Below are 12,361 nucleotides of genomic sequence, written 5' to 3' on the forward strand. Positions count from 1 at the left end.
AAAAAAAAAAAAAAAAAAAAAAATACTTTCGCTTAAAAATAAATTCTCTTGAACTAATGATGTAACAGCATTTACATCGTCAGAGTCACAAATTTACATAATCATGCTCATCCATCGAGCATTTCATATAACATAAAAACAAATAAAATTAAAATATTACTTAAATACGCAATCGACTTATAAACTTACTAATATTTGTTTACAAAAGTACGTTACACTAATCTTCGCAATTGTAAAGTAAAAATCAAGTACTTATCTACTTATGTAAATAACAATAAAAAATTATGCAAACAACATAGTAACAATTGAAAAAAGTTATTTCATTTCTTTAAAAGTTCTATCACACGAAATACCTATTGTCAATTTTTACTGTTCTTTCGTTGACTAGAAATAAATTTAAAAAACACGCTACTTTCTCTTTTGATCACGCATTACAAGTGACAATCCTAGTTGTAACATTCAAAATGTTTAAGATAAATATATATACGTCGATAAAGTAACATTTCACCTTAAATAGATCACTACTTACGTTTAAAAAATTAAGAAAAATCAACAAAATAAGTCGTCATCATCATCGTTATCCACGTCTTTGTAGCCGTTATTGTCCATTAATTCGCAGCTCGTACTTAATTTTAACTCATCACAGCGGTATCATGGTTACTATCCTCAATAGATGCAGTGACATTATTCTCCTCCCAGATAATCTGCCTAATACCAGAGATGAAGTTCCTGCCCAGTATGTGCACGTATTCAGTAAAATAATGCATATGATTCTCGAATAAACCGCCAATGTTAGGCTTGTTGGTATACAAATGCAAATTTTCCTCGTTGACATGCAAAAACTGGTAGTACGTTATCTCGACATCGTCCATTGTCATTGTCTTCAACAACTCAACTTCCTTGATACATACGTTCCTGAAGTACTTGCAATCTTTTTTGATTTGCTGGTCATTGCACAAAATTGTTCTCAAACTATTTTCTATCTGCAAGTCGGCTACTTCTCTCTTGATCATGTACTTCATCAGCGAAGTCTTGACGTCAGTCTTCAAAAATTCATACCTTGGATAGTCGTACAGGCAAGATACACTCGCTCCAAAGTCCAACAGGAGTTCCAATATTGTAAGATAGTTACCATCTATGGCATAATTTAAGGGGGTTCTGCCATGATAATCTTGAATATTGACCTCTGTATCTCTGTGGTAGAGTAATTGCTGCACAACAATAACGTTTCCCCTTATAACTGCGTGGTGGAGTGCAGTCTGGCCTTCCAAGTCTACCTGATTGATATCCAATGACTTCTGACTAAGTAGGTAATTCATACATGAATAGTCTGTGATACCCCAGTCCATATTAATAGCGGCGACAAATGGATTTCTTCCGTAACGGTCACCTTTACGAATGTCAGCGTTATTGTCCACCAACAAACTAACCGTGAACAACAAATTCTTGTAAACCGCGCAATGTAATGGCGTGCCAACGACGTCGGAGCTAACATTCACATCTACATTGTTTTTAAGTAATAACTGGACAAAGTCATGATGGTTAATACTTTCAACCGCGTAGTGCATCAGATTCGCGCCGTTTTTATCGAGCTCGTGAAAATTAGTGCTATTATTTATCAGCAGCTTGAACGTTCTGATATCACCACCTATCACTGCATAGAATAACGCAGATCGACCTTCTGCATCTTTATTATCTAGAGGCAACTTACAGCTTACTAAATATTCCACGATTCGGTATGAACCTTTTGCACAGGCGGTAAACAGTAACGCGTTGGACCAATCATCATCATGTATTTCTCGCTCGGCACTTTGTAGCAAACGTTGCAGGAGCTAAAATCCAAATTCCCGACCTTACAATAAAATCATCCTTGCGACTCGTAAAATGTGCAATGGTACTTACGTCGGGATCATTCATTTCTATGACCATGTTCCAGATGGTGTCAGTTGCCCGATGTGGTGGATAGGTGATCCGGTCCGGGTGGCAGCCTCGATTGATGAGCTCCCGAATGACAACCGTTTTACCGCCACGTATGCCCGTGTCTTGCGTAAGAGAGTCAGCCTGGAGGATGGGCTCGGCGCCAAAGTCCAACAACAGCTTGGTCGCACAGAAATCCCCGAGAAACACCGCTATCTCCAATGGCGTCTCTCCTTTATCGTTTTTCTGATTGATGTCACACATACCGGAACGTAGCAGCTCTTCCAGCCTATCATGGTTTCGATCTCTCACTGCCTTATGTAGAGAATCCATGTCGAAGCTTTGGCCCAACCAAGTACGGTTCCAGAGGATGATGTACAACGAGACTAAATCCTCGAGAAGCACTTAATTCCGTCGTTTTGCTTCCAAGGACGAGGTGGATTTGTGTAGTTGCCAAGTCTCGTGGTTCGTCTAATCGACACGCATCATATATGGGCAAAATATTAATTTAATATTGTGAATAAATTTGAAACATTTATGAATGATTATAAAGTATTATCGACACGTAGAATTAATGTGTTTACGAGGGATATATTGTTCTATTATTAAGAACCACAAGGAAACTTTAGATTATGGTTTGTGGAATTGATAGTTTTTCTTATGGTTATACAAACACGAAGAGAATTACATCTATCTATTCTTAATTGCTTCAACAAAAACCTTCAAAACCAAATTTTTAACGTTTTTACAAAGAATAATGAATTTTGTGTTCTACCATTCACGGATTTAAGAAAAGAAATAATTGATAACAATAGAAAAACTTGGATTAAAAGAAAACCTAACTGATAAATTTGAAGGTGCAATAAAACCGTTGAGAAAATGTTGTAGGTACTTACATGTTGTTTGCTCTACGAAGAATATTCGACGACTGAACCCGTGATGTATACCTGCAATCGCTGGTCAAACGTAAACAAAAGCACAAGCTATTCGATACGTACTTCAGGGGTTTATTATGAAAGTCGAGTGACAAAGTCAAGTACCTTTGTGTTTCTACGTAGAAGTATGTATAAATCATTTACCAGTATTTACATGCAATCATCACATGTTTAGTTGTCGAGTGTTCTTCGTAGCGCTAACTACATGTAAGTAACTACAATATTTTCTCAACTGTTTGATTGCACCTTCAAATTTATCAGTTAGGTTTTCTTTTAATCCAAGTTTTTCTATTGTTATCAATCATTTCTTTTCTTAAATCCGTAAATGGTAGAACACAAAATTCATTATTCTTTGTAAAAACGTTAAAAATTTGGTTTTGAAGGTTTTTGTTGAAGCAATTAAGAATAGATAGATGTAATTCTCTTCGTGTTTGTATAACCATAAGAAAAACTATCAATTCCACAAACCATAATCTAAAGTTTCCTTGTGGTTCTTAATAATAGAACAATGTATCCCTCGTAAACACATTAATTCTACGTGTCGATAATACTTTATAATCATTCATAAATGTTTCAAATTTATTCACAATATTAAATTAATATTTTGCCCATATATGATGCGTGTCGATTAGACGAACCACGAGACTTGGCAACTACACAAATCCACCTCGTCCTTGGAAGCAAAACGACGGAATTAAGTGCTTCTCGAGGATTTAGTCTCGTTGTACATCATCCTCTGGAACCGTACTTGGTTGGGCCAAAGCTTCGACATGGATTCTCTACATAAGGCAGTGAGAGATCGAAACCATGATAGGCTGGAAGAGCTGCTACGTTCCGGTATGTGTGACATCAATCAGAAAAACGATAAAGGAGAGACGCCATTGGAGATAGCGGTGTTTCTCGGGGATTTCTGTGCGACCAAGCTGTTGTTGGACTTTGGCGCCGAGCCCATCCTCCAGGCTGACTCTCTTACGCAAGACACGGGCATACGTGGCGGTAAAACGGTTGTCATTCGGGAGCTCATCAATCGAGGCTGCCACCCGGACCGGATCACCTATCCACCACATCGGGCAACTGACACCATCTGGAACATGGTCATAGAAATGAATGATCCCGACGTAAGTACCATTGCACATTTTACGAGTCGCAAGGATGATTTTATTGTAAGGTCGGGAATTTGGATTTTAGCTCCTGCAACGTTTGCTACAAAGTGCCGAGCGAGAAATACATGATGATGATTGGTCCAACGCGTTACTGTTTACCGCCTGTGCAAAAGGTTCATACCGAATCGTGGAATATTTAATAAGCTGTAAGTTGCCTCTAGATAATAAAGATGCAGAAGGTCGATCTGCGTTATTCTATGCAGTGCTAGGTGGTGATATTAGAACGTTCAAGCTGCTCATGGATAATGGCGCGAATTTGCACCAACTCGATAAAAATGGCGCGAATCTGATGCACTACGCGGTTGAAAGTATTAACCATCATGACTTTGTCCAGTTATTACTCGAGAACAATGTAGATGTGAATGTTTGCTCTAAATACAATGGCATGCCGTTGCATCACGCGATTTACAGGAATTGGTTGTTCACGATTAATTCGTTGGTAGAAAACAATGCTAATATAAGTAGGGGGGACTTATACGGAAGAAATCCGTTTGTCGCTGCTATTGATATTGACTGGGGTATCGCTGACTATTCGTGTATGAATTACCTACTTAGTCAGAAGTCATTGGATATCAATCAGGTAGACTTGGAAGGCCAGACTGCACTCCACCACGCAGTTATAAGGGGAAACGTTATTGTTGTGCAGCAATTACTCTACCACAGAGATACAGAGGTCAATATTCAAGATTATCATGGCAGAACCCCCTTAAATTATGCCATAGATGGTAACTATCTTACAATATTGGAACTCCTGTTGGACTTTGGAGCGAGTGTATCTTGCCTGTACGACTATCCAAGGTATGAATTTTTGAAGACTGACGTCAAGACTTCGCTGATGAAGTACATGATCAAGAGAGAAGTAGCCGACTTGCAGATAGAAAATAGTTTGAGAACAATTTTGTGCAATGAACAGCAAATCAAAAAAGATTGCAAGTACTTCAGGAATGTATGTATCAAGGAAGTTGAGTTGTTGAAGACAATGACAATGGACGATGGCGAGATAACGTACTACCAGTTTTTGCATGGCGACAGGGATAGATTGCATTGGTACACCAATAAGCCTAATATCCGTGGTATTTTCGAGAATCATATGCATTATTTCACCGAATACGTGCACATACTAGGCAGGAATTATATCTTGGGAATAAGATCGATCATCGAGGATGGAATTGAAGTCATTGCGACTGCTAGAGATAGTATTCACAATACCACTGACATGATAAGTTCGAATAAAGTACTGGCGAGTCATGAATCGATGGACAACGATGAAGATGACATGGACGATGATGATGATGATGACGGCATCACATTATTATTGTATTAAATCTTCTTAACGAAGATTTACATCATATCAATAACATAAACAACAATAGTTATATTGGTGCAATTAGTTTGTACTCTTCATTAGTATACTTTACCAACAAAATTAGTGTTACTTATGTCATTAATATGATATTTTTTAAAAATTATGTTTTAGAGCCCAGCTTGTAAAAGTAGGAGGACCGCAATTATTTTGTTAATTTTTAGTAAGTTTTATGTATAAATAGTGGTCTATTTAATTAGGTGAAATGTTACTTTATCGACGTATATATATTTATCTTAAACATTTTGAATGTAACAACTAGGATTGTCACTTGTAATGCGTGATCAAAAGAGAAAGTAGCGTGTTTTTTAAATTTATTTCTAGTCAACGAAAGAACAGTAAAAATTGACAATAGGTATTTCGTGTGATAGAACTTTTAAAGAAATGAAATAACTTTTTTCAATTGTTACTATGTTGTTTGCACGATTTTTTATTGTTATTTACATAAGTAGATAAGTACTTGATTTTTACTTTACAATTGCGAAGATTAGTGTAACGTACTTTTGTAAACAAATATTAGTAAGTTTATAAGTCGATTGCGTATTTAAGTAATATTTTAATTTTATTTGTTTTTATGTTATACGAAATGCTCGATGGATGAGCATGATTATGTAAATTTGTGACTCTGACGATGTAAATGCTGTTACATCATTAGTTCAAGAGAATTTATTTTCATTCGAATTTTTTTTTTTAAGTCAGTTTATCTGTAATAATATTTTAAACACAAGTATATGATGTATTTAAATCATAGGGACTTTAGTATTGTTTTATTGTATGTTATAATTTTGCTCATTTATTTGCTAATTGGAAGGTATTTATAACGAAAAGTCTTATGACAAAAAATTATTTTTCAAAATAACACAATGAAGTTGAAGAATTATAAAAAAATATTTCAAGTGACTTATTATGTGTTAGTATATGTATGTAATAAGCAGTTATTGATTGCTTAAAAGATATCATTTCAAGTCATAATTTTTGACAGCAAAAATAAATAAAGTAGACAGAAAATTTTTATAGTCATTCAATAATAACTTTTTGTGGATATTCTTGTACCATTACCCACTGACTCACCAAAAATAAGACCAAACAAAACTATACCTAAATCTCAGTTGGAGAGTATTTGATCTGTAATACATAATTACCAAATATGAGTTCGATTGTTTCATTTGTGGCACTTTTGTACTTGACGATTTATTTTCAAATTATGATCCAGTACCAATACGTATATTTGATTATAAAAATCTAGAAAATATATATTAGCATTGGATCAACATATGCGAAATAGCAATAAAACAAAATAAAATATTTGAAAGACACAAGCATGTTTGAGAAAAACATCGCATCTTGTGAAACTAGTGACACAACAGAGCAACATCTCGCAAAACAAACGATAAAAATTTCAGCGCATAATAGTTATACAAAAGCAGTGCGCATTTCTTCGTTGTATACTTGTTTTTCCCAAACTTCAGTTTTGCTAAAGTGATGCTCTGGAAAAAACAAGAAAAAAAAAAGGACAAATACGGAAAACCAAATAAATTAGACGGCCAGTCTTTGCAAGAGTGCATAAATAATTCAACGTCGCCCGTCTACAGGATATGTATACCTACAGACTGTATAGGACGAGCCGAGCGTGCTTCAGCGACGTGGCATCGATATATATTACCTCTGGATATTCGTACACGGACCTCCTGTATAATATGCAATGACTACTGCGTAAACATGTACACATGTGTACACTGAAATATGTATATATATATATAATGTTTAATAAACAAGTACCCAGTAAATTATCCAAAGCAAACGCGGAAACGCTACATACACGTACAGCGGAGAAGCGCGGAGTTCATAAAGCATAATAACGTACCCGTTAAATGCATTATCATATATGTACAGTCTCGAGGCTTTCGTATATAACTTATGGCTACGCGCTTGCTCCATATATAGTAAAGAAAGAGGTTCTACGACCATACCCGAGGAAACAGAATCTTAAATGACGGAAGGGCAGGCGTGTTGACAACAAGCCATCTGTATCCTAATGTGCTCGCGAAGAATAAAAGACCCGAGTAGTACAAATCGTTTTGTTACATCCGTATATACGTATAAACAAATCGACATATGGATATATAAGTTGAAATAAACTCGGACGTGCAACCATTAATCAACGAATACGGGACTCAATGGCAGGTATGCGTGTATATAATAGACATGTTTTGTGCGTAGCTGCTGGCAGGTTAAACAATGCAAAAAGATTACGAGCTTTGGGCCATCGGCCAGCCGTGACTCCCGTGTATCCTTTCGCTTCCTCATCGTGACTACACGCGTGCACCGCACATTAATGGCATTAAGGGTAAAATCCTTCGATCGTATAGGTAATGGGGTATAAAAATTTTGCGCTCGACTCATAGACACCGAAAAGGGTTGGTAATGTACGGGGTGGAGGTGCCATTTTTTCTTGTTGCTAACATTTTAGACGTTCGAGGAAAGAAAACTTGTATTTGAAAGATACAAAGAAAAAAAAGTCCAGCCGAATCTCCACCCATCGTCGAAAAGAAGAAAACAAAAAAAATGGTCCGTACCTTTCCACCAAAGGCGGTAACGTCAACACAGGGCGTGCACCCAGATATAGGTGTTCCCAAGTTCGCGGTGACAGTCCAGAGAGTCGCATTGCTCCACCCGCGGCGCGTTGACAAAAGCGAGACAGCCGCAACGGTGGGGGAGTGCCATTATATATATACACAGCCCCTCAGTCCATGGAGGGTGGAGGGAGGAAGCTCACTCCACGGATATACAGGGAAAAGGGGAAGGGAGGCAACTGCGAACGGGAGGGAGAACTGTCACTCGGATTATACTTATATAAGGCGGGGGTCGGCGAATCAGGTGTCTCCGTGGCCCGGCCGTGTGTACACATGACCCCGGGAAGTACGGCGGCTACAACAGGGAGGAGGAGGAGGAGGAGAGGCGCGCAAGCGCCCCTGTGAGAGAAATACCCGTGGCTCTATCTCCGTGCGTACATATATACACGACGCGCACACCTTGACTATCAGGTTACCCTGGACGACTCGAGCTTTTCCGGTGTACGTGAGGAAGGATGGCCCGGGCTGGCCAAGCGCGACCGAGCTCGACCCCCGCGTCCTTCTTCTTCGCAGGTTCTGTCCTTCTCTCTGGGCTGTACCCCCACCCACCTGTACGCCCCGGAGACTGGACACACCGACGACGACGACCATTGATCCAAAAGCAGCCTGGTTTCTCGGCTCCGCTGCGTGTGCTGTATATCCTCGTGGAAGCCAACGCACACACACCCCTCTTTTTTGCTTCCTCCCACGTTGGTTGCATGGACATAATGTACAGCCGGTCGCTGCACCGGGAGGCTCGGGGGCTTTTCTTTTTCCGAGAGGCAAAAAGCGCGAGTCGATAATCTCGGGAGGGGGCGTGCGGCCCAAAGACACCGACAAGTTTGCTCTGGCCATTATATGTATATAATATATACATATATATATATGGTCGAAAAGTTTGCACAACTTGTTATTTCCGTAGTTATTGGAGGATGGGCTAGTTTGCTCGCTGCGGTAAGTATACTTAGGACAAGTAATGTATACGTAAGAAGATTTTTTTTTTTTTTTTTTTATTGCGACGAGAGTAAAAAAATGGCACGTCAAAAAGTTCCATTTTTTTCCCATCCGCACCCCTTAGGATACCGAAGACACCGAGGATCGTATCCCATTGATTAAACTGTGCAGGTTCCCTGCCGCCGTTGCAACTGCAGCCGAAACTTTCCCCCGCTCCTGCAGCCATTATATCTTTCCTGTTACGTATGCACTGGTCTCGAAGACCAACAGGCTCGCGCTACTATTTTTTTTTCCTCTTCCTCCTCCGCCTCATTTTCCGCGGTATCGAATTTTCATGCGGTTTCCAAAGAATACGTGTACTCCCGCCGTGGAGCGAAAGAAAAGTTGCACGGGCCGTCGAGAGCCCCCGCAGACCCGCGGAGTTGGTAATTATTATCCCGAGGCAGGTTCGAGAAAAGTGCAAAAGTTCGCGGGACCCGCGCAAAGGCATTAATATTGATGGACGAAGGGAGAGGAAGAAAAAAAAAAAAAAAAAAAAAAAAGCCCCACATGCCTCGAGATCTTTTAAAAAAAACGAGAGCAACAAACGACTCGGCCACTTTTTCCATTAAAAGCCCCGGAGATGAAAATTGAGCGATCAATAAGACAACCCCCCCCCCCCACCCTGCCCTCGATATCTTCATCGGGGCGAGGAGGAAAAGTACCGAGTCACCGCGCTACCACCACGTGTGAACCAAAAGAGACCCGTGCACCGACGACTATTAATTAACGGGTGGTGCTCGCTCGCGCCCCCACCTTTTCGGGGAAGAAGAATAAACTCGGAGTCGCCCCGTCTATCGATACGAGTAGCTAGGCCTCCCCCCTATGATAATTTATGAAAAGGAACTGTAATTTATGAAAATAAGAAAGCTCGGTGCACTGTACTTGTTATCGCGTAACAAAAGAGAGAGATAGAGAGAGTGGTCCCTTAGCTCAGAGTGACTATCGATTCTGCACTTCTGCGTGCATGCAGCCAGCACACACGCGTATATACATATATAGAGCTGGAAGAAGCAGAGGGGCGCGGGCTGAAAGGGAGGGAGAGGAGGCTACTCTCGACGGAGTGACCCGGGGAAAAAGGGTCGACCGGGGTGGCTATATATGTACTGTCTCTTTCTCTCTTTTACTTTCTTGTGGGACGACAGGGGGTGGGAGGGAGGGGTCTTGATATATTGCCCTACTCCGTGTGCTCTCGCCTATACCTATATGATTCTTCTTCTTTGCTCTTTTACGAGCTGCTCTCTCGATCTTGATGGCTTCAAGCTCGCTGTATTGGCTTTTTTTCAGATCAAGCTTGGGCAGTATGCGCTGCGCCTAAAGTTGGCGCATTTTTTGGGGGGATCGTGTACGAGTTGACGATCACGTCGGATCTATCTCAAGAATTCGGAGGACTCGCGAGCTTTCAATGACAATGTACAGTGAACCTGCAAGCTCAAGGAACTGAAAGTTGGCGCTTGTGTAAATTTTCTTACCCTGCATCACCCATGCGATTCAAATAAAACCTAGAGTCACTTCTGTACATCTATATTACACTCTTTATGTGTATATTATATTTTGTTTCGTTATGTCTCGTCAGAGGTTGGCACCGTAAGATTCACCGCCACCTCCCAGCAACGAGCCTCTCCCTCTTTGTGCGTCATTGATATAGGGTGTATAGGTACGTATATTATATGGCTGTGTAATGTACAACGCGAGCGTGTAAAACCAGGAAAGAAAATAAATTATATGTGTGTGTGTGTGTGTGTGTACCTATTACTTCCATGTACGCCCGGAGTAAAAAGGCTATTTCTAGGCGAAATTGCTGGCCGATGCTCGTGGATGGCTGATAACTAAGAGATTAAGCTCGGGATCAAGGACTCTGATAGCGGTGTCGCTGTTTGGTTCTCGGATGTATGACTGTTTTATTTTTCGTGCCATTCACAGAGTGTTGTTTTTTTTTTTTTTTTTTTCCTTTCATTGTTTCATTTTTCGGATAGAATTGCTCCGGCGCGCTCAAAATCTCGCGAGCTGCAATGATGTGATGTCTTCAGGGCAGCTTTTTTCCAAACTAAAACTCGAAAGCTCGAAAAAAAAAAATTCAACGATCGGTAAGAATCTCTCACCCGGGGTTGTTTTGAATTTTCCTCGATTTTTCGCACCTCATTTCTCCCCAAGGCACCTCCCACCACCCCGAAAAACCTTCCCAAGTGCAGATGAATGAATAGACCCGAGACAGCTCTGCATTACCACATCAATGAAAATACCAGAAGCCGGAGAAACGGAGCAAAAGATAATGAGCCCAGGGCCGGTAACGAGAGGGATACGAGATCTGACTCTAGCCGCGGAGTATCCCCCCAACGATGAGTCAGTGGAGGAAAAAAAAAAATGGGGTGTACAGGACGAGAGAGACAAACACAGATGTGTGTAATACGGGACGAGGAGGAGGAGGAGGAGGATATACGTATCGACCTGCATGCACGCGCAGCCGAGCCAAGGATCAATTTCACACGATACACAAGCTCCGATGTATGTATAACACACGCGCGGACTTTCTCACGCTGCGAAACCACAAGGTATAGGTATATTATATACTGCAGTGGGCACGTACGCGTGAGTCCCAATAGTCGTGTGTTTAACTGCTTCTTCTTCTCTTTTGACGTATATATTTATATACCAGTAGCAGCAAAGCATCAGAATCCGTGCACGGGCTCCGGGGTGTATGGGTATACGCATACAGTGATTTTATTTGCCCCGGAGTCCTTAAAACCTCGGAGCTGTGGAACAGCGGCTACTTCTTCTCCTTTTGCCGTGGAATGTGGAAAAGTACATATACACAATATTATACCCGTACGCATCGCGTACCTCATATATACATACGCTGCGTGTGTATCTCCCATGTACCGTGGCGCGTTGTTACTTATACGTTGCGTGAGAGGCTCGTTGGTAATTTTCTCGCTGGCTTTTTCATTCTCGTCGACGCGATAAAGACACACATGCGTGTGGTCGATGAATCAGTTGGTGTGTCAATCGAGAAGTGTGGCATTGGGGGGTGGTTCCGTCGCATAGCTAGATACTACAACTACCCTTATGACTAGTACACACATAACTATATACCCTTGGAATCACTGAAATTCCAAAAAAAGTCTGATCCTCCACTCCCAAAGGGCCATTGGAACCCAAAGAAACCCGCTCGCCTGCGACAATATGTAACGGCGCGTCAGCTTTGACACTATGGGGCACGCTCATGGACAAATACGAGACTTTCGCTTCGGAGGATCCCGTAAACTCTTTCTTTTTTTTTTTATTAAATAAATGAAGAAACAAGAGCAAGGAGGGGGGGAAAAAAAAAGACAGGTAGCAAGCCTGCGGACGACATTAGCGTGATAAAGCTCTCAAAGT

At 40.7% G+C, this 12,361-nt stretch overlaps 2 protein-coding genes across 3 annotated transcripts; one reads left to right on the top strand and one right to left on the bottom strand.

Annotated features, from left to right (window-relative positions):
• Window positions 1–628: 628 nt before the first annotated feature.
• Window positions 629–2,945, bottom strand: LOC111642882 (transient receptor potential cation channel subfamily A member 1-like). Its single transcript, XM_023389509.2, has 3 exons — window positions 2,814–2,945; window positions 1,903–2,388; window positions 629–1,832 (listed from the first exon to the last, which is right to left on the bottom strand). Exons 2-3 carry the CDS (start codon window positions 2,248–2,250, stop codon window positions 633–635), a joined length of 1,548 nt encoding a protein of 515 aa, XP_023245277.2. The 5' UTR covers window positions 2,251–2,388; window positions 2,814–2,945; the 3' UTR covers window positions 629–632.
• An 86-nt stretch (window positions 2,946–3,031) lies between these two features.
• LOC106640787 (transient receptor potential cation channel subfamily A member 1-like) lies at window positions 3,032–6,380 on the top strand. 2 transcript variants are annotated; one of them, XM_014354924.2, is made up of 3 exons: window positions 3,032–3,059; window positions 3,485–3,970; window positions 4,041–6,380. In XM_014354924.2, the coding sequence occupies exons 2-3, from the start codon at window positions 3,623–3,625 to the stop codon at window positions 5,337–5,339; spliced, it is 1,647 nt and encodes a 548-aa protein (XP_014210410.2). In that variant the 5' UTR covers window positions 3,032–3,059; window positions 3,485–3,622; the 3' UTR covers window positions 5,340–6,380. The 2 variants fall into 2 exon arrangements, with proteins under 2 accessions (XP_014210410.2, XP_014210411.2); XM_014354925.3 differs by lacking the exon at window positions 3,032–3,059 and adding an exon at window positions 3,132–3,267.
• Window positions 6,381–12,361: the final 5,981 nt, after the last annotated feature.

The sequence above is a fragment of the Copidosoma floridanum genome, unplaced genomic scaffold (genome assembly GCF_036245765.1).
Source record: "Copidosoma floridanum isolate Cflo_tuat_1 unplaced genomic scaffold, Cflo_Japanese_pri ptg000013l, whole genome shotgun sequence".
Taxonomy (NCBI): domain Eukaryota; kingdom Metazoa; phylum Arthropoda; class Insecta; order Hymenoptera; family Encyrtidae; genus Copidosoma; species Copidosoma floridanum.